Raw genomic sequence first — 27,989 nt, forward strand, 5'->3', positions numbered from 1 at the left:
TATTATGAATGTATAATAAAATAAATTAATTACAAATATTGGTTAATTATCAGTTTCTATTATTTAGATTTTGGTCTGTTGAGTTTCCATGGTTCCACGGTCTCAACAATCAGTAATTCATTGCACAAAACCCATATTTATTCATGTTGCAAGTGGATGTGTATGCAATGTGAATAAGTCTTTTATTTGTTTTATATTTATTTATTATAACTTTGATTTCTTAGTTGCATTGTACTATTCACATTCTGCTTTGTTATTTCCCATTTCCTTGCAGTTCCGGTCAGAGCAGACCTTCAGCCCATTTTAGGTCATATCCCATCAGTTTTAGTGTGTATTTTGCATGTCACACACACATGAATGTCACAAAGTGTGGACGAGCACTTGCAGACACACACCACTGAGGAGTCAGATGGCCTGAGGCACAAACTGACATTATCCAGATTAGAACAGTCAGTATTACCTCAAACACACTAAACACACAGAAAGAGAGAGAGAGAGAGAGATGTATCTGACTCCGGGTGTAAGGGGTGAAGGGCAGGGAATAGCTCTGGTCCTGTCGCTTTCCTTTTGGTCATGTATAATGCACGGCCTTGCACTATAATAGAGCTTAATATGCAAGAGTTGAATAATTAATGCAATACTTTTAATTTGTAAAACTTGACTTTTTTTAGAAGAACTAAGTGAGGACAGTATTTGTGTTGAAGTGAAATCTTCTCTGTGAGATGTGTGTGCTACGGTTCAAAAGTTTGGAGACAGAATTATTTTTAATCTGTTTGAAAGAAGTCTCTTTTGTTCACTAATGCTGATCAAAAGTACAGCAAAATAAATTGTAATTTATTCCTGTGATGTAAAGCTGAATTTTTATCATTCCTCCAGTCTTCAGTGTCACATGATCCTTCAGAAATCATTCTAACACGCTGATTTACTGCTCAAGAAACATTTTTTTTATTATCATCAATGTTGAAAACAGTTTTTGTTTTCAGGATTTTTTGAAAGAACAGAATGTCTAAAAGAACACATTTATTTGAAATAGAAATCTTTTGAAACATTACAAATGTCTTTCAAACCACGAAATACTAAACTTCTGAATGGTAGTGTAAATTCATTAGCTAAAAGAACCAATGGCCTTCTTATTTACTCTTGTATGAGCGCTAGCTGGACACATTTTTGAAAAAAATGCTGGTACCAGACACAACAACACACTAAAAACAATACATCCACAAATATACAAATTCACCTGTACAACTGCTTAAACAGACTGCAAAATAATCCACCAACTCACCAAAATGTAAAATACTTATATTATTGATATTGGTTAAATTAGTAGAGCAGTTCACACCTGTTGTCCTGACAACCACTTTAACCTCTCAAGATGAACCTCAAGTTGAAGTTATGATGGAAAAAAAGCTGGAGAAAAGGCTGGCAAAGCTATGAACCTTTCTAAGAGGACTCTGAAGTCCATCACTCACTCACTTCACTTAATAACCCAACCCAACCATCAAACAGCAGGGATAGCATCGAACATTACGCTCTGAAGCTGCAGCCTTCAGATGAAAGATCTGGAAAGCTTATTGCATTGATGGACAATACAGATGGAGAATTTGATACCAGATTGGGGCATGTCATTGAAAAGAGCCAGTTTTGATCATTCAGAGATCTGATTGTATCTGATAGCTGACTAATTGGTTGCTATTCTTCACTGTATAAACAAAATGCACTGCTGCCATTAATCCATTCTGTGAGTCCATTCTGTGCCTTCAGCTGGAGAACCGGCCACAGCTGAGTCCTTGCTCTGTATGTATCCTAAAAGTCATTATCATACTGGCCAAAATCAATGAGCAGGCCTTACAGATGGGCTACTGCTTATTTTGGCCTTCATCCAGCTCCACTGGGCGGTTCTTTTGTTAAGTCTTCAGAACAACCTTACGGCCAGATTTCAGCAAATAAGGAGTCGAAGTGGCTGACATGACATGATCATCTACAGTAGATCTTATGTCAACATTTTGCCCAAGAGAAAGGAAGACTGTGAGGATGGGTGTGTAATTCTCAACGCTCATCTCTCCCACCAAGAATTATATGCACTGCTGACTGTAAACAGCCGCTGGTTCCATCAAATTGCAAATCGGGAAAGAGCAATCAATGAGAAATTAAAATATGACTTACACACCGTTTTATCACTTCACAACAGCTGTCTTGGTCCTATATGATGTCTCGCACAAAAGTGGAAATGTGAATTGCGTTTTACATTTGTAAATGTAGCTGCCAATACATCAAATGCTTATTGAGGAACAAAATATACAGTTTAAAATGTATATTAAGATGTTTATGACTGTAAATACAGCTTACAGGCGTTAAAAGTGAAGTGCGTAGCTTTCGGATGGTAGATTTTTAAAGCTATCCCAGGTTGATATGCAAAGACAACTACTGTGTAAGTAAATATAAAGCTTATTTCCCCTGAAAAGTGTGGCACATCACTCTGTTTGTTTAGCAATCCAACTCGACCAATGGTGTGTTTATGGTGGGACCATCTGTTTGTTCGACTAATGACGGAAAGGGTGGGAGAGTGTTCTGACAGCTTCTATTTGGTGATGCCTAGTGGAACAGGAATTCAACTTTAATCTCACAATAACATTTTAAATAATTAGGCCTTCAGTTTTTCCTCATTTTGAATAAATGTGGACTAAAATAAAGCAATAGGTCTCGTGAAGACTTTACTGAAATATTTACCACTGTATGTTACAGAGGTTTTGTCCACCTAATTTGTTTAGTAAGCTATTTTCTGTGAATGTGCAAGACTTCATTAGCAGCTCTGGGCAATTAACTAGAAGAAGAATAAAGTGCAGTAAATGGTAATCTCCACTAACCAGTGTTAATAAATTGAACGATACATTCAAATGATAACAAACACTGTTTGCAATATCAAGCATCATAATATGGCAGCCAATTTCTGCCACTTATATATATATGTGTGTGTGTGTGTGTGTGTGTGTGTGTGTGTGTATATATATATATATATATATATATATATATATAAATGTGGCATTTTTATTTCACATTTCTGACATGTTTTCTTTCAACTGTGATATATAAACTCGCAATTGCTATTTATAAATTCCAATTTTGAGGGGAAAAAACGTATTCCTTAAAAGAAAAAATGATATATTAAATATGTGTGATATACACATATCACATAATATAAATAATTTGTCACAGATTAAGAATATGCGAATAACTCAATTTTGACAAAAATGGCAGACAGAACCTTAAAATTCCATCAGCATTTATCAACAGCTTAGAACGCGGCTCATCCAATCAGAATTTAGAGTCTGAACTAAATAGCGTTTTATAGACTTATCTATTTATTATTAACACTATTTAAAATAATTACACGTTTCGCCACATAATATTTAAATTGGGCTACAATGCGTTGATTAAATAGCCTAAGCAACAGCCTTGACACTACTGTAAAGTGTGGCCTCAGAAAGTTTAGCGTGCATTTTAACGGCTTAATCAATCAGTGAGGCGGTATCCTAACGCCTTCCGGGGGCTCTGATCAATTTATGATGCTTCTCTGGATTCGCTGAACTCACATCACAGTTCCTGATAGCCGCACATCGTCAGTCAGTGACCGGAACTGTAAAACCGTCTCGTCCCACTCCCCGCGCGCGGGCAGATTTACAGCGCGCTTCAGCCGCACGAGACAAACAGCAGCAATTACCTCGAGGGGAAAACACTCGCCTCGACAAACCTACGGCAAAAACCAGCGTCGCTAGCTCTGAGAACAAGCACGCTGAGATTTCACAGTCCGTAGTAATTTCTCACACAAAGAGAAGGAGGGCTGGAGAAGACACCACCATCTCCGGTGCGCGTGAAGCTCGAGGTGTGCTGTGATATGGAGCTGCGAAGGTTTGCGTGTTCCGGTTGAGGACGTCTGAAGGAACAGCGTTTCATTTCACCGACCACTTTGATGCAGAACTATTCCATGACCATTTATTAGCACTCCGGCGGATCTGAATTGGAATAGCTATAAAAAAAAAGGACTTTTGGTCACCTGAACAAGTTTTTTTCTTTTTCTTTTTTCTTTTTCTAAATGACTATATTTGTGCTTTCGGGGCTTCTCTTTTTTCCCTCACACTTAAGGAACCGTCTGTGAGAAGTCGTTCAGGATGTTGACAACTCTGCGTAAATGGATATGAAATAAGGAACACTTTGGTTACGCCTGGAAATCGCTTCATCTTAGTCGTGTGACTGTTCTTACGCCGCAGTCATTGTTTCCCAACCCATTCGCTTCACGTTTAATCCGTTTTAGGGCACCGAAAGTCACTTCCGCCGATTCCGTAACAGTTCGGTTGAAACTCGTTCATAAAGCTCGTGCCCGTCTCGTTCGAGCATCGTCACTTCTGCAGATGTGCTCTGGTTCTATTCTAACCATCGTGTAGGTAAGAATACCTCCTTATGGGCTTTACAACACAACTGTGATTTAGTACGATTTATTTGTGCACAATATCACAATATTAGTAATCATTGCTAATTCGCGTTCATGTGTCAATAATGCTTGGAGACATTCTCCAGATGGCATTTTCAGTATTAGAACTTTTAATGAAACTACATTATGCCTTAAATAGCTTCATCTGGCATTGGTAGGAAGTCGCTGTCCATGGTGCTGAAGTTATGGAAAGTTGACCTGCTGAACTTGATTTAATTCAAATCAGGTGATGTTACATACATTGAGTATATCCTAGACAGATCCTTTGCACTACTGCTTCATTACTTTTTTTTTTTACTTTTTCTGTAATTGATTTTATTTTATTTTTTACCAAAACAAATCTTATATTGAACTTATAGGCCTATAGACCCCTAAGAAGATTTTGAAATCCAGGCAAGACCAACCATTGAAAAAAAAAAAAAAAAAACATTTTCATCCAAAGAGACAGCCCTTGGTAGTTGTTCCATCCACAATGAGTTGTAACTGCTTCATGATTTTGCATCATGGCTCTGATCATGTGACCAGTGAGACCATCCTTCTCAACCTGTACACTTTTTATGGTAACTCAAACATTAAGAGGTATTGAACCCGGCATGTCACTTGCAGTCAAGCAGATATGGCAGTCTAAACTCCTCCTGATTGGTGGATGTGATTCCCCCATGACCCCTTGAATGGTGCAAAGAGATTTTTCCCCCATGACATTTACGAGACGGTGCGTAAAGGGGGATGGGCATTTCGAGCATAATAATGTTAAAGAATTGTGTCCACCCCCAGCCATGAGCGTTCTCCATTCTTGACCCTCCCCCATCACATCTCTGTCTCTCTGTCACACACATATTAATCACAAGATGCCCCATACCAGTGAATCACAGAGACGTAGCATGCCTTTTCCAAAGTGTCATCTTCACAGGAGGAACAAGCAAGTGTCACATATGCAGACCTTCTTTTAACCAAATCACCTTCAAAACACAGATTTTCTGTGCTGTAGCATTGGACTTGAGTAGTTGGTACCTTAAGAAGTTACTTCATCATGATCTGAAATGTAAAAATAAGTTTCAGTGGTGTAACCAAATGTAGTCAAGTTTGTTAAGTGATATTAAATCATATTTTCTCATAAACCTCATAAACCTGTCAAATGAATGTTGTTGTTTTCATCCCGTTCTAAACCTGCACTGAAAAATAAATTGGTGTTGGATTTAAATTTAACAAATTAAAGAAACAGCAAGAAACAGATTGAATGAAACATGAAATTTTAGAGTAGAAATACTAATATTATATTTTCTTCGTGGAATTTTCAAACTTTTCTTGTTCAAATAATAGTCTTTGTTTTGTTGAATGTGTGTATGACATTCTTCTCTGGAATACAAAGAAAATAATTAGCTTTTTTTTTTTTTACTATTTTTATTATTATTTTTATTATTGGACCCCATTTGCTTCCATTGCATGTAGTTGAAACATTCCTCAGAATATCTTCTTCCTGTTCCTGACATGAAAGATAGTCATACAGCTTTGGAATGTCGTGATTAAGTGATGATAGAATTTTGATTCATCATTTAATGTTTTTTATAACATAATAATGTTTTTTTTATAACTTAATATGAATGTGCTACTCAGACACTAAAATGATTTGTATTCTGCAAGCAGCGAGGTTTAGTAATAATTACAGAATGTAACATTGACTTTTTATTGCATCACCTCATAAAGTATTGAAATATTTTAAAGTCATGCAACGTTTCTGAAGCACCCAGTTGTAAAATACATTTAAATTGACTACTTTATTCTGACCATACGGCTTGTGCACAGAGAAGTTTAATGATTGAAATATTTGGAGCATCATTCTTGTAACTCTTTTCTGCCAGAACATCTGCCTTTCACTCTACATCTCCTCGCTACCCTTTCATTTATGTCCTTCACTGTTCCTGCTCTCCTCCCCCACACCGCTTGCTATGTCTCTTGCCACAAGGCCATGTCACTTCCTGTGACCGCAGACACCAGCATGGGCTTACGACACTCCTGGGAGAACATGCCGGCCAATGCCTTACAGAATATAAATATGTTAGAAGATACATAGAAAGATAGTTAGAAAAGATTGTTTTTAATACAGAGATGGAAGCTTGCTCACACATCCCCCAAACCTGCTTAAGATCAATTGGAAAAGTCCCAAATCATTAACAAAATGCATAATTTCTCACATCTTTGTGTGTGGAGGAGGTTCCTCAGGAGGATCTTCTCCAAGGAGGGGCCATGAACATAGGGATGTGAATGTGATGCTGTCAATGTGAGACAGCAGCAGAATAACTTTTAAAGCACATAATGGTGGAATGACTCTGGATACTGAGTGGCCTCTTGCCAAATGGACAGGCAGAGATATAAAAAGATTAGGGCAGGAAGCAAAGTGGAAAAGAGGCTGGAGCTGTACTCAGCCGCCCTAAAGAAATAACTCCATACACACACACTGTTATCTCACAAAAGAGTGTTTTTATGTAAGTCCTGTAAACACTATTATCCTCTTTGTGGTGATGGAAGAAGGCTGGAGGTTGTGTACATAGCGGCTACAAAAAAAACGGACTCAGTCATATGCTCACTCTGGCCCTCTAATGCAGACACAGTCAGTCGCCCCTGAGGCCCGAGAGAGTTGAACCGCCTGTTGTTCCGGTCAAACTGAGGACAAGTCCATGTTTTTTTGTTGCTAGCCACTGCCAATATTTAAGAAAGAACAGATCCTCTACTTAAAAAACAAAATCTATTTTCATGCATTCTTTATCAAAACTTGAATGTGCTTTGTTTCATAAAAAAAGCAACATTTTGAACAAGATGAGTGAATCGCTTTTATATATATATATATATTTTCAAAGACTATCCCATATTGGATTTAGATGATCAAACCATAGATGGAGAAGACTGCTTCATCAACACCCCCAAAGCTTACACAGTCCTACACCACCTTTTTTGTCAACATTTCATTGGGTAACATTAGGCAGTTTTGATTTATATGCCCTTTCAATCCAATTACAGATAATCAGATTGAGCAAATAGTAAGCATATTTGGAGTGCTTTCCTGATGGAGGGCTCCGAGCCCCGAATGTAGCCCGAATCCAGAGAACTCTGAATAGTTAAAAGTGAGGAGTTGGGGTGGAGGAGGGATGCTGGAAAACTGTTGTGGGACAGATATGCATATCGTGCCAGTTAAGTTGTTAATCTAGACGAGATCCACCTGTGCTAAATTGATTGACTATCTGAACGTGCTCCTCCTGAACCTTGTTTAATGTTTGATCACCACTTTATTTAAATAATGCATCAACTTACATATGCGATAGCTTGTTTCTGCTTCTTCTTTGGCAGTGTTTTCATCCAGACATTCAGTCCTCTTTCGGAAGATGTGTAATAGTGCCTCCTACCATGTAACAGGGAAAACACAGAAAACCGGGAAATTCAGTCAATGGCGGGTAAAGAGTTAATTAATTGAAGTTAACACAATTATTTGTGTCTTGACTTGCCATTTCACACTCTCTTTGACTTGACACAGTGCACATGTTTTGAGAGGCTGAAAATAAGCAAGATGTGATGCAAAAGCCAAAGACATTCATCTGCATTTTTATATAAAAAGAAACATGTTTTGCATGTGCATGAATTCATTTTGTACCCAATATGAAAATCGTTTATAGTTAAACACCTGAACTACTAAGTAATATAGTTATAAGTAGATATTTCGATGAGTACATTGGGATGGGAAGTGCTCCTCAGCTAGAAGATGACTCAGGCACCCTGACATGTATATGATATGACTGGAGTGTCAGTGAATGAATCGTCTGTTCCATATTTAGCTCTTACAAAATAGAATTTGATGGTTTGAAATGAGCTGGATATTGATATTTTCTTCACAGAGTTCTGAAAAACCTGATAAATGTATGCTAAAGGGTTGTGGGTGGTTGCTGGGGCATTGCTAATGTGTTCAGGTTGTTCTAAAGAGTCACTAATGATTTTTTTTTTATTATTAAATATTATTTGATAGTATTTATATTATTTGTCTGTTTATAGTGCAACTTATCCAGGTATTTTTAACATTTTCATATCTGTTGGCATCATTTTCCTTATTGTCTTGACTTATTCTGGTCAAGAACCACCCACTCACTTGTAAAATGATCATACAGTTAATGTTGTTGTTACAGGCAGTTGCATCTGAAATAGTTGATACCACAATCAAGAGAAAATCCATAAAACGTAAAGAGGTGTAACTCTCAGTGCCTGCATGATAGAAGTGACCATCACTGTTCCATGAGTAAATCTAATGCAAGCATTTATTTTCATGCCATGAATTTATACTTTGCAGTATCTAGTTAATGTAACTTTTAGCTTAAGCTGATCATATATAGACTGAAGGACACGGGTCACAAATGGATGAACCCCAGTGCAGAACACCTGCAATTTACAGCAAAAGCCATTTTAACCATTAATTTGTATGAGCATGAATCACTGTGTTGTGTTGATGAGACTTGCTCAAGCAGCAATCCCGCTTGCCGTTTCCATGGTGACAAGGTGCTACTTTGAGTGCCCTTGAAAGATCTCTTTAGATGGTATACTGTAGGTCATGGTGACCTGGATGGACAGACTTCCTGTTATTTGTGCAGAAGTGATACTACATAAATTAGAGCTGCACGATTATAACAAATCATAATTTTCAATTAATTGCATTTATGAACATTGATGAATAGAAATTTCTACGTGTCTTCATGTAGATTGCACATCTTAACTGCTCCATAGGGCACTTTATTATACAGCAAAAATAAAACAACTTTGGTTACTAATGATTCTGATTAAAAATAGCGAACACCAAACTGTTGGATCCATGTTTCTTGTTTAGAGTCTTGAGACACCAAAATGTTTTTGTTTATCACTATGTTATTCACAGCAAATTCATCAGTGCCTCTCACATGGATTATTAAATTAAATAAAGCTCTGTGAAAATTGTCACTCTATATTATCGTAAATATTTCAGCAAAAACTTCTTTTAAAATCAATGAAGCATTGCATAATAAATGTCTTATTTTCATCATGGCTGTAATGAGATGATTTATGTGAAGTGTACTGTAGAACTGTGTAGTGTAGCGTCGCATTGGGTGAATCTTTATACAAATACACTGCAAATTATAACCTTTGATACAACTTAAATATTAATATAAGGCTGTAATGCACTTTTCATGTGATTGTTTAATCGTTACAAAATGTAATCATAATTGTGACTATTTTTTCAGATTATTTGCAACAACTACTACAATATATATATATATATATATATATATATATATATATATATATATATATATATATATATATATTTATATACACACACACACATATTTATGATACAGAAAAGCAAATTTCTTGTGGAATGACAGAAGTGCAATTTTTATATCAATGCTTTGCTGTATTATTCAGAATACATACATTTGTACATTTTACAAGGAAACATGAGTGGTGTTTACTCGCAAAATTCACGTGCAAAAAAAATAAGATTAAATTGAATTAGCGTGGGCTCAACCATTCATATGGGCAGACAATGGAGAAGACAATCAGTCCTTCTGTTTAATGATTTCTTTTTTCTAGTTTGTCCTCAGGCACTTCCTGTTTGCATTTTACCCTCTTCTTTTCCCGACTGCAAATTTTGCATCATGAAAGATCATCCTAATGTATCAGACTGCTCGAGCAAACCAGCAAGCCTTTATGAAACAGTAAATCAGTCCACATTGGCATTCGAGCGCACCCGCTTTGGGTTTGTTTATCTGAGGTATGCATTTCTGCATATTCAATGCAATTCAAATCCAAGCTGTCCGTTGCCATCAGTTTACTTCCTGTATGCATGTGTTTTATTCTGCACATTAGGAAAAAGCAGTGTTTGTGTACTTTGGTAAGGAAATACATTTCCCTGTCATTATATTCTGATCAGTGGGGGTTTAACATCAGTCCTTTATAGACTCATGAGAAAATAATCTGTGTTCACGGCCCTTCATTAGTGTGGGAATTAATTATCTAATGGCATACCTGCATGCTAAATCCCTCAACACAAACACGCATACTATGGATCACTCAAATAGGCCTCTGTAGTAGCCATGGGGTTGCCAAGGGTAATGCTTTATTTGTCACGAACCACTAATAGAAAGATTATGCGGGGTGCATATGGCACTGCCATGTTTCATATTATTCATCTGGAAATGCTTTTACTGAGTTTGATATTTGGCTTAGTAATGAGAATAAGCTTTTTATTCTTCATAGTCAGCGTATGAAAACTTGAAGTCATGGAATTAATGTACTGTATTATGAAAAATAAACCAAACATCCCTCAAAGGGAAGTGATATTGATATGCATGGTAACTTTAGTGTGTTTGTTTACTGTAAGCCTCTTGTTGAAGTATGATAGTTTCAAGACTCTATTAGCACTGTAACATGAGACAGTTTATTACTTTAAGTCATAATAGTTTACTTCACGGAGAACCGGAGTAGGGGGCGCCATCTCACCCTCATGCCCAAGAGAGGGAGGCCACGTTGGGCCTTCATTGCTCGAAAAAGCCCCTGGAGCTCAGCCTCTCACATAATTCTTTTGGCCTATATACAATTGTTCTTCAGGCTCTATATATTTTTTTTCTCTTCTAGCCAAGTGTGTTGTGCTCGTCTAATAGGGTTTTTCATCCTTTTATCTCTTTGAAATTAAAGAAATTTAATTTTGACCGCAGAGTATGCAAAACTTTTAAATTGCACTATATCCGTTCTTGGAGAGTTTTATTACACTTACTGCACATTTTAAAGCAGCTTGTGCCTGTTGGTTATTTACACACAGGCTTGGTGAAGGGTAAAATAGGCTGACATGACGGTCAATAAAAATGACACAGATAAAAAATCTAATTCATCTTCCAATTTAATCTGTTAGCAAACCCTTTGTTGATTGCATGTAGTGTTTGGAAAGATTTCAGACTGATTAATGAATAATTATATTCCATTGCAAAAATTGCATTGCAAAAATGACAAAACAATGTTAATCCAAGAAAATGGAAGACAGAAAATCACTGCTCTTGACTGAATTAATATGTAGTTTTAACAATAATCAATCCACAGCCAAACCGAAAATTATTGAGACACCAGACATGTTTTATTAGTGGGTGCAGGACACTACCCTTACGAAAAATAACCATGGTTTTATTATAGTAAAACTGTAGTAACCCATGGTTTTTTGGCGTGTTGACTACCATTTGTATAACCACAGATTTACAACAAATACCATGGTTAAACTATGGTTAATTTAGCAAACCATGGTTAATTTTTGTTTACCATGGTTTAACTATAGTAACCATGGTTTTTTGGTTTTATTTGTAGTAAAACCATGGTTAATTTTCATAAGGGTATAGTTCATTTATGTAAGTGAGTACAGCAAAATAAAGCGAACTGTGAAATATTATACCCAAAAATTCGTCATACTGTGGACTACCAGTGAAATTGATAAACTATTTGTGACCAAAAATTATTCTGATGCTTTGACCTGACCATATTTTGCTTAAGTGTTTCTTTAATTGCTAATTAACCACAGAGAATTAACATACATACTGCTACCATACACGTACTCTAACAACATAACATACATACTGCTAACATATACTGTAACAACATACAGTACTGCTAACATACATGTACTGTAACAGCATGCTAACATAGATACTGCTTGCATGCACCTATTGTAACAACATAACAAACTGCTAGTATATACTGTAGCAACATGATAACATACACAGACTGTAACGGCATGACAACATACACACTGCTAATATACACATACTGTAACAGCATGCTAACATAGAGACTGCTGACATGCACATACTGTAACAACATAACACACACTGCTAGTATATACTGTAATAACATGGTAACACACTTCTAACACACATATTGTAAAAGCATGCTACATACTGCTAACCTAAACATAAAAAACTAATTTCTAACATAAACATATTGTAAAAACATGCTAACATACATATTGCTAACGTGAACATATGCCAACAACAACATGCTAAAATGTATAACATATATATATACTGTAATGTTAACATACATAATGCAATATATAAGCATAGCAAGCTAACAAATTCAAATTTTTTTTGTATAGCACTTTTTTACGATACAAATCATTGCAAAGCAACTTTACAGAAATTCATTTCTAATAATAATGGTAAAAAAAATTACTGTAATTACTGTGAAAATGCTACATTATGAACCTGTTAAAGAGGGGGGAGGGGGTGAAATGTTATTTCATGCATACTGAGTTTTTTACACTCTTAAAGAGTTGGATTCCCATGCTAAACATGGACAAAGTTTCAAAAATTAAGTTGTATTTCAAATTTTCATTTGAAAATACTCCTTCCGGTTTGTCACAAGTTTCGGAAAGTTTTTTTCGAGTATGGCTCTGTGTGACGTTAGATGGAGCAGAATTTCCTTATATGGGTCCTGAGGCACTTCTGCCGGAAGAGTGCGCGCTCCCGTATAGCAGAGCAGAGAGAGTACAGACATTCACTGATCAGAGCGAGAGCGAATTGTCACAAAAGGAGTGTGTTTTTGGTTGCCAGGGCAAGACAACCCTGCACAGATTACCAAAAGAGAAACAGCATTAAGGGACCAGTGGATGGAGTTTATTTTTACAGAGCATCAACGGAGTTGTGCAAGTGTTTGTGTTTGTTCCCTGCATTTCGAAGATGCTTGTTTTACAAACAAGGCCCAGTTTGACGCCGGATTTGCGTATCATTTATTTCTTAAGGATAATGCAGTCCCAACGAAAAAGGGTCACGATCGTGTGTTGGAACCGCAGGCGGTGAGTAAAACTGCTTAAAATATCTCTGTGTTGTTAACTTAGCTATCGGCGCGTAAGCACATCAAGTAAACAACATGCAATGTTGTCATCAAACTGCACTTTCCACATGTACAGCTTAAAAAAAAATAAAAATAAAAATAAAGAAACCGCTAAGCAAATATATACAGTTTCAGTACATACCACATAGAGATGTCGTTGCTGATGCTGCTCTTGTTAAATTTCAGCCTCTGGATCTGATTCTGGATCATAAATAAACGGCTGAATCTGACTGTTAGCCATGGTTTGTTTTTTTCCTCACGGTAATGTCACAGCTTCCACATGCTCTCAATGCAAAAGCCTACTGGCGCTCGTGATTCTTTAGCTCCGCCCACACGTCACGCCTCCAGCGGCTCGTGTTTTTCCGGGAAAAATCTCTAATGAATATAATAAAACTAAAGACTTTTTGGAGTTATGAAGGATGCAGTACTACTCTATAGGTACTCAAGTTTAACAGGATATTGAGTGAAAACGAGCATTTCACCCCCCCTTTAAATGGTTAACGGTAATTTCCTGTGAACAGATGTTCCCAGAATTCTCTGCGTTGCATTTCAAATTTAGTTTGAATTTGATGTTTTTTCTATGAAATAACTGTTTCTTATTATTTATTTTTCCTTATCTGTTATGTTTATTATGGTGTGTATAATGTTGTTAAATTCATGTTTATTGCATATTTCAGTTGAATTAGTCTCATCATGATGGTGTTTAGTGCTTGTGTGAATCACACTGTGCACCTTCTATGTATCTTATTATTTAAAAGCTGCTTGTGATGGGCTTTGTTTCATCACGTGACTTTCTCATCACCACCTGCTTCTGGTGGTTATCAGTGTATTACAAAGGTACAAAACAGATTCCAGTACTTCAATAAGTTGTTATATTAACATTATATCAGTTAAATTACAGTATTAAACTGTAAATTTAAGGTAAAACCTATAACGTTGTTACTGTATTTTTCTGGTATAATTCTGGCAACCACAGCCGCCGATTTTACCATATATTTTTCAGATTTTACAGTGTACATCCAAATAATGTGGGTTATATGTCACATACAACAATAAGGTTTTTAGAAAACCTCTGAAGCAAGGTTTTATCAAAGTCATATCAAAGTTGTGGTGATTCACAGTTAAGCAGCAATTTCTCATTTGGACAATATGCATATACAGATCAGAAGTAGCATCATGTTATCGTCTGCCTGCATTACTCAGCTTTGTGGCTGTAATGTGGCCTACAGAATTATATTTTATTATTACTATTTTTTTTTTATATTATTTTGGATGTTGGTGCTAGTGTGACATCACACCTCTTAACTAGCCTTACCGGCAACCATTCAGCTTGATTAGCTTCCCCTGCTACACTTTCACTGTTTCCCAGCATGAGAGGTTCCAGCACCAAACAGGCATTAACTAGCATAAACTAGTCTGAGCCAGCATGGAAATGTGTGCAGGTCTAAGGTGGTCTTGTCAGCAGGGTGATCCATATTCAAAGCTCTTTGTGCATGCAATCCAGATGTATTCTTCTGGAAGTGTACTTGATGCTGTATGGAGTCACAATCTTATCGTGTGTGCAGAAATTAATGACTTTTGTTGCAGTTTTATGTTTCCACATTCATGTGCACGGTCAGGTTGTGTTATTATGCTGTCACACGAATGGACTTGCCTGTGCGCCCCTGCTATGCATCAGTGAAAAATGTATTTTCATTATTTCCCATGCCACACCACCACTGAGAAATGTGCAAACTTTTGTCAGGAGTTGTTAAGTCCCTTTCACACATTTCACACCAGGGCTTCAATGCACCTTTGACCTCCCCTTGAAAATACTGCAGTGTCACAGGAAAGTGATTTCATGAAGTTGCTTGCAAGAAAGTAAGATTGTAAACAAAGAAAATAGTAAAAGCACACCCTTGTGAAAAAGGAGTGTGCTTAATTGAAGTTAATTGATTAATTGATTGAATATGAACTTTTTGTATATTTTTGTATAATTTTGTATATTTAAAAATAAATAATAATAAAACAGGCAAATATAATTTTACAGCATTTATTAAACTTTGTTAATGTTACTTTAAAAAAATATTCATGTTAGTTCACAGTGCGTTAACTTATATTAACAGATACAATTTTTTATTTAAAAATGTTTAGTAAATGTTGAGATTAACATTAGCAAAGCTTAATAAATGCATAGAGATATTTTTCATTGTTAATTCATTGTTGCCTAATGTATTTAACTTATATTAACAAGTGTACTTCATTTTCAGAAGGGAATGAAAGAGGTTAAATGAACTTTAGATTAGAATAGAAAAAAAAATCCTTGTGAATGATTTTATCACAATGAGAAAATAAAAGACCTGAATGGCAAATATTGAACAACGAATCTCATAATATGCCGATGTACATGATATGGTTCTTTTTGGAGCAAATTCTACCTCAAAATATTTTATATACAACATAATCATGTAAAAAAAAAAAAAATTATATATATATATATATATATATATATATATATATATATATATATATATATATATATATATATATATATATATTTTTTTTTTTTTTTTTTTTTTTTTTTTTCTTAATTTTATTTGACAAAAAAATATATGAATTAATTTATCTGGATTTTTTGAATAGGATCTTGATGCTTTGTATGTGAACCAAGTTTTCATAACAAGGGAATGATTAGTCTGTTATCAGTACAAATACAACACTTTGAAAAACATTCACAAATATGCAGTATATTTTTAAGCATATGATTAGTCATGCACTGAATGGCGCCATTGATTTTGCTATCTTTTTATTTATTTATTTATTTTTTTTGATTGATGCGTCTCAGATGGGATTTGTTTATGAGACATTAAAGGGGGGGTGAAATGCTATTTCATGCATACTGAGTTTTTTACACTGTTAAAGAGTTGGATTCCCATGCTAAACATGGACAAAGTTTCAAAAATTAAGTTGTACGTTTGAAGGAGTATTTTTGTTCCCAAAACCTTCCGGTTTGTCACAAGTTTCGGAAAGTTTTTTTCGAGTATGGCTCTGTGTGACGTTAGATGGAGCGGAATTTCCTTATATGGGTCCTAAGGAAGAGTGCGCGCTCTGAGAGGCTGAGCACAGACAATCACTGATCAGAGCGAGAGCGTCGCGAAATGTCACAAAAGAAGTATGTTTTTGGTTGCCAGGGCAAGACAACCCTGCACAGATTACCAAAAAAAATTAAGGGACCAGTGGATGGAGTTTATTTTTACAGAGCATCAACGGAGTTGTGCAAGTGTTTTTGTTTGTTCCCTGCATTTCGAAGATGCTTGTTTTACAAACAAGGTCCAGTTTGACGCCGGATTTGCACATCGTTTATTTCTTAAGGACGATGCAGTCCCAACGAAAAAGGGTCACGATCGTGTGTTGGAACCGCAGGCGGTGAGTAAAACTGCTTCAAATATCTCTGTGTTGTTAACTTAGCTATCGGCGCGTAAGCACATCAAGTAAACCCTGTACACCTTTAAAGAAAAAAAAAAAAGACGACATAAAGTGGAACTTAGTCATTTTCCAAAACCGCTAAGCAAATATATAAACTGCTCTCGTTCAATTTCAGCCTCTGGATCTGATTCTGGATCATAAATATACGCTGAATCTGACTGTTAGCCATGGTTTGTTTTGGATGATGTTTTTTTTTCCTCAAGGTAATGTCACAGCTTCAAAACGCCCTCAACACAAAAGCCTACTCGCGCTCGTGATTCTTTAGCTCCGCCCACACGTCACGCCTCCAGCCGGTCGTGTTTTTCTGGAAAAAATCGGCACAGACTATTTTTCTCTTATAAATATAATAAAACTAAAGACTTTTTGGAGTTATGAAGGATGCGGTACTACTCTATAGGTACTGAAGATTAACAGGATATTGAGTGAAAATGAGCATTTCACCCCCCCTTTAAGTATGATTAAACCTGTGTGATTCAGACATGAGATTCTGATACATATGATAAATATTTTTAAGATAAATATAAAAAAAAAAATCTATTTTGAGTTTAAATTTCTTCAACTTTGACTGTTGCGTACAAGGATCTGCCTGTGGTCGGCTTTGTGTATCTTTGTTTTAAGTGTGTTTGCACACATCCTGTAATTAAAGCGTCATGTGATGAATATGTTGTGATATGGCAACATATTCTTCAAACTGTGATCTAATTTAGTGATCCCCATGGGAGGATTGTGAGGTAGACTGCAGTACGCTGATGGAGGTTTGACTTCATTAAATTACAGCTACGTGTGCACATGAGCGCTGTGAGTAAAAGCTGGGTTTTGCGTAGGATACAGGCTTGAGTCTCTGCTCATGTAAAAAAAAAAAAAAAAAAAAAAAAAAAAAAAAAAAATTATATATATATATATATATATATATATATATATATATATATATATATATTATATTTATATTTTATATAATATATATATATATATATATATATATATATATATATATATATATATATATATATATATATATATATATATATTCATATATGACTTTTTAATCAATGGGTCCCAGTATTACTGATCTTCATAGGTTAAAGGTCATAGACATGGCAGTCAGTATCAGGGTCAATGACAAATAAGAGTGTCTAAAACAAAGAAAACAAAAAGATTTAAGCATCTAGTTGTTGTTTTTACAAAAAAACAACAACAACAACAACATATCATGCATCTTAAAATCATGTGAATGTTAAACTTGATCATTATTTTATATAATTAAATATATATTAATAGTTATATTTATGCATAAATTATTTATTGATACACTAGTTCAAATAAATTTGGGGTTGTACATCTTATTTTTACAGAAAATCAGTAATATTGTTAAATATTATTACAGTTTAAAACTGTTTTCTTTTGTAATATGTAAAAATGTAATTTATTCCTATGATGTAAAGCTGAATTTTCAGCATCATTACTCCAGTCTTCACTGTCACATGATCCTTCAGAAATCATTATAATATACTGATTTACTGCTCAAAGAAACATTTCTTATTATTAGCATTGTTGAAAACAGTTGTTCTGCTTCACATTGTTGTGGAATCAGAGTTTTCAAAAATTCAGGTTCAAAAGAAGAACATTTATTTGAAATCGAAATCTTTTGTAAAATTGTATGGTATTGTCATAAACAAAAAAATCTTAATATTGAATATTAAATGACTGAAAACGTAAAAAATAATAACAATCAAAAATTACTTAATTTTTTTTCTTTTAAAGAATTCCTGTATTTATGTATTTATTTATTCAAATTAATAACATTGTAATGCTATAAACATATTTTTAAGTCAGTTACCTCCAGTTTAATGTATTGACTTTGGTATACAGACAAAAAAAAACAACAACAACATGAGTGTCTTGTCAGTGACCCAGGGGTTAACAGAATGATTTCTAGCTCTTCCTCAGCCTTACATCAACAATGAACTCTGACGCATTATTGATCTGGCTGCCTTTTTCGCAATCAAATGAAAACCAACATCAGTTCCATTTCCAACCCAGATCGATTGATTGCATTCGGCCACTAGACGGATCAGGTTACGAAGGCCTAATTAGATTTTAGAGAGCACATACGAACTACTCGAGGACAGCTGCCTGTCAAAATAAAACACAGAAAGACTAGAATCCCACGGACAGTCTCATATTCTTTAAATCAAGGTGGTTTAAGACGACATTAAATTGGTGTGTGTGTGTGTTTTCTCATCAGGAGCCTATTATTAAAGAAAAATGCCACTGCATTTATTCCACTATGTTACATAAAAAATGATAACTATAATTTATGGCGGAAGAGCTCCTCACGTTGGTTGTATTGATGGTAGTTAGAGGGAGTTTACAGGAGTAATGATATTACTGCACCGAGGTCAAAGTGCTGCAAAGTGCTCTTCCACCATACATTATTGTCATCATTTTTATCTGCTTAGAAAATCGCCACGTTTTATTTTTTGTCACCATACTTACTCGTGTAACTACTCATGTAACCATCTTTAAATAGGGAAAACAAGGAAGTGTTTGGTAGCTTCAAAATTCATCCCTGTTTGGATCCTAAGGGATGAATGGTGCTAAGCTAAATGCTAGCATAGTGGCGCCGCACACTACAACGATTGAGTGCACCCACTGAGATGGGAGAGGTACTTATCGACTTGTCTAAGTTGAGGGAAGAACATAGTGGAATATGAAAAAACTGTCATTTTCCCTTAAAGAAGAGTACAGGAACACCCTCAGTATTCAGGACATAATGTTTCCATTCTGTTATTTCTTAATAGTCTTGGTGTTGACTTCAACTAGGAGCTTGAGGAAGGTCCATGTCTAAAGAGCACCCAATGGAGAAAAGAAGACAGATGAAGCTTATTACAGTTTATTGCCACTGCACAAGATTACTTTGCTTTTGTCACTTCACACGTGATTCACACAACATTACAGCTAGTCTTATTTAAGCGTAATACCTTACCGATGTTAGAGGAGTTTTCTTATTAATAATTTTTCAAACCTTTAGTCTGAATTAATGGCGCGGCTGACACAGAATAGCGTACACCGTTTACGTTCAGCTCATATTCTCCAAAATGCCGCTACGGTGATGTGGAGATACACAGAGGAGAAAAATTGTTGAATAAAGATTTTTTTTTGGCCAGCACCGCAGAAAGGGCATTACCTATTAATACTCATCTAAACTCACCAGTTTCCAGCCTTTCATTGAGCCTTGTCTCCCAAAAGCTGTCTTTCATTCTATTACATGTCTAAACAAACAAGAGAAATAATGGCTAGAATACTGGGTCAGAGCATCTCCACAAATGGAAAGTCTTGTGGAGTCCACTTTATGATGCCAAGGAGCCCCAACTAAAAATACATAGCCAGTTTCATATTAACTAATGGAACCTTATTGTAAAGTGTTACCAATCATTTTATAAGAGGCTACAGTTGGAGTACATTTACAGCTTTTCAGGGCCCCCTGCTGGTCTGGGGCTCTATAGGCAAATGCCTGCTGGTGGATTCTGGCGGGTGTTTTTAAAAGCAGGTGTCATTTCATTCCTGAATGGTGCTCATGCTTGCTGTGAGTGAAGACATCAGCTTCTTTGTGCTCTGATCTGTCTCTCCTGGTTGATGGTAGATTAATATTAAGGAAGCTGTTAAAACAGATAATACAGATTGAGTCTGAAGTAGCAGGAGTGTCATTGTGATCACAATGCTGCTCTTGCATCACTATTACTTTGAACTAGATGTTTTACCCGGAGTTTCTCCTGAAGCATTTTCCCACCGTACAGCAAAATGTGCAAACTGATGTGTGTGTATTTGCTGAGTCTGATTTCTTTGTAGAAATCACATAGAATAGAGTGAAAATGATATGATATCACCATACTTCCCCAAGCTGATTAGTTTCAGTGCAATAAGACAGTTGTTTTCTGAAATGTTACATTTAAATATGCAAAGTATCAAAATACTGTAGGCAAAACATCTAATTAAATCTGTAGTAATTTGCATACATTTTCTTAAAACATAAATCTGAATATTGGATAAAGCCAGGTTGAAAATATTTTTTTATATGACATATTAAATGAATGGAGAATGGAGAGGGGAGGAAGAAGCGAGGGAGCCGGCATCCAATTGGGCCGAGAAAACTTCTGCGGTTATGCAGGTGCCTGGCCTAGGAAACGAGGAAGGAGAAAATAGAAAAACAAAACAACAGGAGGAAGCAACATAAACCTGACAGGGGGCCAACAATGTCATGACTATACTGGACCAGATGGAGCGGCTAGTTAGCATTGGCTAAATGGCAAATGGCACCATTTGACACCAAAGAGGGGAATTAATAGATCAAGAGATGAACAAACACTGAATTCAGGTAAGCGGAATCAAACAATTAAGAGCAGTGAGGGTAGTAACGAGAGGAAGGAACACCACAGAGTATGGGCCAATGAACCTGAATGGAAGACACCTGGGGCATTGGTCAGACCAAACGGTAGGACACGGATCTTAAAGTTTCCCATGGGTGTGTTGAAAGCTGTCTTCCATGCATCCTTTCATATATGCGAATCAGGTGATAGGCATTCCGGAGGACAAGCTTGGTGAAGACCTTGGCTCCCTGCAAAAGCTCAAAGGCAGACGACATAAGAGACAAGGGGTACTTGTTCTTTATAGTGATGTCATTCAGGCCTCGATAATCTAAACAGGGATGCAGGAAGCCATTCCTCTTCTTGACAAAGAAGAACCCGGCACCTGCATGAGATGAAGAGGGTCGGATGAGACCGACTTTGAGAGTTTCATTAATATACTTGTCCATGGCCTCTCTTTCAGGACCGGAAAGGGAAAACAAGTGACCCTTAGGCGGAGAAGTGCCTGGGAGGAGCTCAGTGGCACAATCGTAAGGGTGATGCCGAGGTAAGAAGGCTAAAATGCTAAAAACTAAAATGTCCTTGCAAAGGGTGCTCAATGGCGTGGCCACTTGGGAATCAGAAGACAGAGAGGAGAGGAAACGAGGGAGCTGGTGTTCAAGTGGACAGAGAAAACTTCTGCGGGAATGCAGGTGCCTGGCCTAGGAAACGAGGGAGAAAATTTTTTTAAAAAACAAAACAACGGAGAAAGCAACAAAAATCTGACAGGGGGCCAACAATGTCATGACTAGACTGGACCAGACGGAGCAGCTGAGCATTGGCTAACTGGTGAACAATGATCTGGCACCATTCGACACCAAAGAGGGGAATAAATAGAGCGAGAGATGAACAAACATTGAATTCATGTGAGCAGAATCAAACAATTAAGAGCAGTTAGGGTGGTAACGAGAGGGAGGGAGGAACGCCATAGAGGAGTGCATGGCGAACAATCAAAACAAAACACCATGTGCACACAACATGCAAACAGATACAGAACACACCAATTGAAGGATGGGGTGATTAACCAGAGGACATGACAGATTTTACAGAAGGAATTTTTTATTGTTTTATCGATAAACCAGAAAATACTGTCAACAGACAGAAGAAGAAAAAAACACTTTCACCTTGTTTTAAGCAATACAATTATGTATAAACCAGGCAAACAAACATCTCTCTGAACAAAGTTCAGAATAAAGATATGAATTAAACTGTAAAATTTGCTGTATATAAGTTCTGTTGAAGTGTTTTCTATTCACTGTGCCAAATGACGACTGGATCCATTTAAAATACAATTTTCTTCTTTATCATTCACATCTTTGTTTATTGACCTTCTATATTAACTGTCGTCATCTTGGTCCAAGGTTATCTCTCCATAATTTCATCTTCTTCTGACCTTCATTATGGCTCCTGTATTTTTCCTCCCATTTGTTCTGCCCATTCACATACATCCCTGTGCGGTGATGATTGTGGCATTCAAATCATAGATACAGGGAAACATTTATCATGCTGAAATGTCCATAAAATTCTTCTGGCATATTTGATTGAATCTAATGGAGTTCAGTCGCACACACTGTGGTTGTATGAAGGGTTACCTTTAATTATAAACCATTGTTATATAGATGTTTCTTGTTAACCTAAAGCCTTTCTCTCTTTGCTTCTGTTTTTTAAGGTGTTGATGGAGAGCCTTTCGAATGACAGCCGGGACAGTGGTAATCACAGGAGGAATTCTAGCTACAGTAATCTTACTGTGCATTATCGCTGTACTGTGTTACTGTAGGCTGCAGGTGAGCTGTGTGCTTTTCTCTGTTGGAGTACAGCATTTAGCATCATTTAAATCTGAATAGCTACATATTTGTCTTACAGGTATATTGCTGTGTTTTAGTACCTTCTCTTCTCTTAGGAAGTAGTGGCGTGCTCTTGTTTTTCTGTAGTTGCTGATAGATCTCATGTTTTCTGTACAGGAAGTGACTATGAAGTTATTTTTGATTCAAAACAACTGAACACCTGTGACAGAGCGATTTGTAGTTGTAAAGAAAAGCCACACATGTGTATCAGTAAATTTGAAGTCACAGAGAGAAATGTTTTAAGAGTTGCAAACCTGTAGACTTTTTTTCTCTTCCACAAACACAACACAACAGTTACACCTTCTCAAATTCTTCATTGCAGGTGCACAAATCCTATTCTACAAATCACACATTTAGAAACTCGTACGCTGACCTTTTTGAAACAATTGCTGCAGTGAATGTTGTGCAAAACGCATTTACACACCTGCATCAAGAAATGTGAAGTCGTGGAGAAATGTTGAACATCCGCAAATCAATACGTGAATTCATCAAATGAGAGTTGCACACTTGTAGAATGTTTTCTCAGAAATGTCTTGTATATTTTTCTAACACAAACACAAAATACATAACTACATTTGCTTGAATCTGCTGCGATGAATCTCAAACACTGTTTTTCGCTTTCAAGTGACAAGTTTTGCGCTCTCCCTTTTGCACCGAGATATTTGGTTCAAAAGTGATTTGTGCATCTGTAGAGGTAGTGGGCGGGACTGTTTAGAGATTAGTGAATTTCAGCCAATCAGAAGAGCTACTTTGGCTCGTTGCTGAGTAGGTGGAGGCTTGGGAACTGTAGCGGTAGATATAAGCCCCAAGTAGTTTTACGCCCCTGTTGTTCCTCATGCGTCCAGTAGGGGGAGGCTGCAGACCTATGACCTACTGTAAAATTTATTATTTATATATATTTATAAACTGTTTTTATATACAGAGATTGACTGATATATGATGTTGTGAATTTATATTAAGTTATATTTAGATATTGACCATATTCAGGCCATTAGACATACAGTACTGTGTAATCATATGGATCCTAAATGAAATATTTGCTTTACAATTCACAACTGCTCGTCATACAGCAACAAAACATGCCCTACATAGCATTTTATGAAGACAAACACAATTTAACCCTTTTCTAAAGTTCCAAGGGTCATTTCAAAGAAAGAGACAACTTTGTTGTTCAAAAAAAAAAAAAATTTATTAACACCATGACTTGGTTATTTCTTAACAGCATGACTCCTGTAGATGACTCTCCTATGGCTTGGCACTCATCTTTAATTGTTTCTTTATCCTGCTGTCAGTGATCCCACTCACTGATAAAAATAAATAAAGCAAAAGTTGCATAGTGGTATAAACAATGGTTATTTATATATTATGGCAGGATGTCATGTTTCAACATTTTGTCCTTTATAGAATCCTTACAGTACCTTGCGTCAATGACAGGTCCTTGCAGGAATTTCTCCTCCGCCTCCAAGATGGACACATGTTTCACAACAGCAAGAGCACAGATGATGGATTACCAGAGAAAGATTTATCACAGCCCAAATAAGCCAAGCATCATTTAGCATTTTAATTTTTTATTTTTTTTACAACAAAATCAAAAGTGCCTTTTCTATATTAAGAAAAAAACTATTATTTTATAGCAATGGTCTAACATTATGGATAAACTATATGCCATGAAAAACAATGTGAATATGACACCATGAGTCTATGCTCAGCAACGAGCCAAAGTAGCTCTTCTGATTGGCTGAAATTCACTAATCTCTAAACAGTCCCGCCCACTACCTCTACAGATGCACAGATCACTTTTGAACCAAATATCTCGGTGCAAAAGGGAGAGCGCAAAACTTGTCACTTGAAAGCGAAAAACAGTGTTTGAGATTCATCGCAGAAGATTCAAGCAAATGTAGTTATGTATTTTGTGTTTGTGTTAGAAAAATATACAAGACATTTCTGAGAAAACATTCTACAAGTGTGCAACTCATTTGATGAATTCACCTATTGATTTTCGGATGTTCAACATTTCTCCACGACTTCACATTTCTTGATGCAGGTGTGTAAATGCGTTTTGCACAACATTCACTGCAGCAATTGTTACAAAAAGGTCAGCGTACGAGTTTCTAAATGTGTGATTTGTAGAATAGGATTTGTGCACCTGCAATGAAGAATTTGAGAAGGTGTAACTGTTGTGTTGTGTTTGTGGGAGAGAAAAAAAGTCTACAGGTTTGCAACTCTTAAAACATTTCTCTCTGTGACTTCAAATTTACTGATACACATGTGTGGCTTTTCTTTACAACTACAAATCGCACTGTCACAGGTGTTCAGTTGTTTTGAATCAAAAATAACTTCATACGTGACTGCTTGTCACAAACACTAACAGGTCACGTCAGAATTGAAAAGTCAGGTTGCATAATTTTTTTCAGATGGTTTGTTAGATTTTACATTTTGATTTGACACTGAAACAACTGGTTGGCACTAAAATTGACTGCCATGTCGGATGACCAATTTGCATATTCAGACATAATGCCATAGTTGAAAATAATGACCACATTTTTGTGTAATTGAAATTCAGATGGAACTTTGTGCAATTTTTACTATTGGCAGTGTAATTCAGTTACATCAAGTATAAAATGCAGTACTGGAATATTTTATTAATTTAAATCAGTGACAGATTAATTGATTGACAGCTGCTGTCAGAGTCGCTAAAATGGAAAGTGACTGTAGTGACGCAAGTGGCTTTGCAACTGAACGTTCATTTGAAGTAGAGGACTTTTCTCCCCCACCTTAACCTTAAGTGGAGGATGTCGAAGTGTCTGTGGACATTGATATGAGCCATATCAATTTGAGCCGCTGGCTCAAACTGCGGTCTTAACTCCCGCATCGCAATCAGCATCCGCTCTAGGCGGGAACTCCCGGTCTTCCAGGCCAAGTGCATGTAACCACTGGCGCCTAATTTTCAAGTCTGCTGGAAAACTATGCAGTCCAGCAGTGCTGTCGCAACCAGCAACACTAAACCTACGTACCATCCTGACCACTGTACTAAATACAGATAAATCTATGCTAACTTGAAGCTATCCTAACTGATGCAATACTATGCTACTAACTATATGCTTCTTACAATACTAAAGTTACACTAAACAACTATGCTGAATAACTACATAGCCTACACAAAATAATCTAAATAACTATATAAATGCTATCCTTAATAGATGCTAAAATACTCTATCCTGATCATTTTCAAAACTCCTGACTTGCTACAGTGATTTTGACGGAACAAGATGGTTTTATACCTACATGGGTGTGGTAGCTCGTACCAAGGGCATGGTGAGCTGGAAACTGATTGCGTCACCTGCCATCGCTTACGTCACCTACCACGCAAACATCCGATAGGAAAAATCAACTGCAGTAGCCACCGTTCAACCTGAAGAGGGCAGCACACGTTTTTACACCATATATTGTAGAAATTTTGACAAATGTAAAAAAAGTTACTCGAATCAATGAACAGCACTAATAAAGCCCCATTCTTACAGATCATTAACTAAAAAAAGTTGGTTTAGGGTAAAGTGACAGTAAAGTTTAAAAGTTCTGTTTCAAATAAATGCTGTTCTTTCAACCTTTCTTTTCTATTCATCAAGAAATATACACAACTGTTTTCAGCACTGATAATATTAATAAATGCTTTTTTTGAGCAGTATATCATCATATTAGAATGATTGCTGAAGGATCATGTAACACTGAAGACTGGAATTCCAACTTTGATCACAGGAATAAATTACATTTTAAAAAATATTACAATAGAACACATATTTTAAATCATAATAATATTTCACAGTATTAGCCCTACCATTTATATTGTATTTTTGATCGATAAAATGCAGACTTGGTGAGCAGAAGACACTTCTTTGGAAAAATATTTTAAAATCTTAATTATCCCAACTTTTAAATGTGTATTTGCTGTCACAGTGGTTCTTATTTCTTTTTAGAAAACATACAGAATAGAATGCTGTTATAATGTAAAATGTGTGTACATAAATTTGTCGCCATTCAGTTTCATTTAGTATTCATAATTCTATGAACGTCAAAAATATTTGTAAACACTTGTAAGTTTGTGAAATCTGTGCCTTTCAGTACTTTCTTATTGGACTTCTTAATGCATTTACAAATGTAAAAAAATGCACATGTGCTATATTTGTTATATGTACATTTAAAATACTAAGCTGACACAGTCTGTCTTTACACCCCTCTAGTACTATTGCTGTAAGAAGGAGGAGTCGGAGTCAGAGGAGGAGGAGCCTGACTTCGCCGTCACGTCTCGTTTGCCGCCGGTGCATTCAAACCACAACATCCTGGCGGCCACTGTCCCAACGTCAACCACCCCCAATGGGCCTGCCCTTTTCACGCCCCCGCAAACACGAAAACTGACCCGTTCACAGACTTACTGTCCATCCTGTACACATTATGACCTGCCATTTTACTTGCAGCATCCAGACAGCCTGCGAAATGGCGGAGAACGAATTAGCTACCGCAGCATGTATCAACAAGATTTGGGGCTGCCCACCCTGCTGCCCACCCAGCTGCCGACGCCACTACCCAACTACCACAAGCTAAACCTCAGCCGCTCAGTTACCATGAGGGAGATGTTCACACGAAGCTGCAGCATTAGCACTGACGTGTAGCCATTCAGATTTAAATGATGCTAAATGCTAACAGCTAACTGCATCAACGCAGGCAACAGACTCAATTCTCATTAAAAAAAAACATTACTCATTTCATAAAGCTGTTGTACTTGCCTGCATAAAAACAATGTCAACAATGTCCTCTGGAAACTCCCAGAGTGGCAAACTTTTAGGAAGGCATCCCAGTTTGTTTGTTCGTAACTGGGAACTATAAAGGCAAAAATGGGGTGAGAGCAAA

General features: G+C 36.4%; 1 protein-coding gene across 2 annotated transcripts; it reads left to right on the plus strand.

Moving 5' to 3' along the window:
• Positions 1-3,490: 3,490 nt before the first annotated feature.
• LOC113054072 (protein FAM163B-like) lies at positions 3,491-27,989 on the plus strand. Of its 2 annotated transcripts, none has more exons than XM_026219370.1 (3): positions 3,491-4,435; positions 22,910-23,024; positions 27,323-27,989. In XM_026219370.1, exons 2-3 carry the CDS (start codon positions 22,932-22,934, stop codon positions 27,749-27,751), a joined length of 522 nt encoding a protein of 173 aa, XP_026075155.1. In that variant the 5' UTR covers positions 3,491-4,435; positions 22,910-22,931; the 3' UTR covers positions 27,752-27,989. The 2 variants fall into 2 exon arrangements, with proteins under 2 accessions (XP_026075155.1, XP_026075154.1); XM_026219369.1 differs by having other exon boundaries at positions 3,492-4,439.

Source organism: Carassius auratus, chromosome 35 (assembly GCF_003368295.1).
Source record: "Carassius auratus strain Wakin chromosome 35, ASM336829v1, whole genome shotgun sequence".
NCBI classification, from domain to species: Eukaryota; Metazoa; Chordata; class Actinopteri; order Cypriniformes; family Cyprinidae; genus Carassius; species Carassius auratus.

Excerpts from the sequence above, each read along its gene's own strand:
- LOC113054072 (XM_026219370.1), top strand. The coding sequence starts at position 22,932 with ATGACAGCCGGGACAGTGGTAATCACAGGAGGAATTCTAGCTACAGTA. Across the intron at positions 23,025-27,322 it reads TGTGTTACTGTAGGCTGCAG|TACTATTGCTGTAAGAAGGA; the intron begins GTGAGCTGTGTG and ends ACACCCCTCTAG.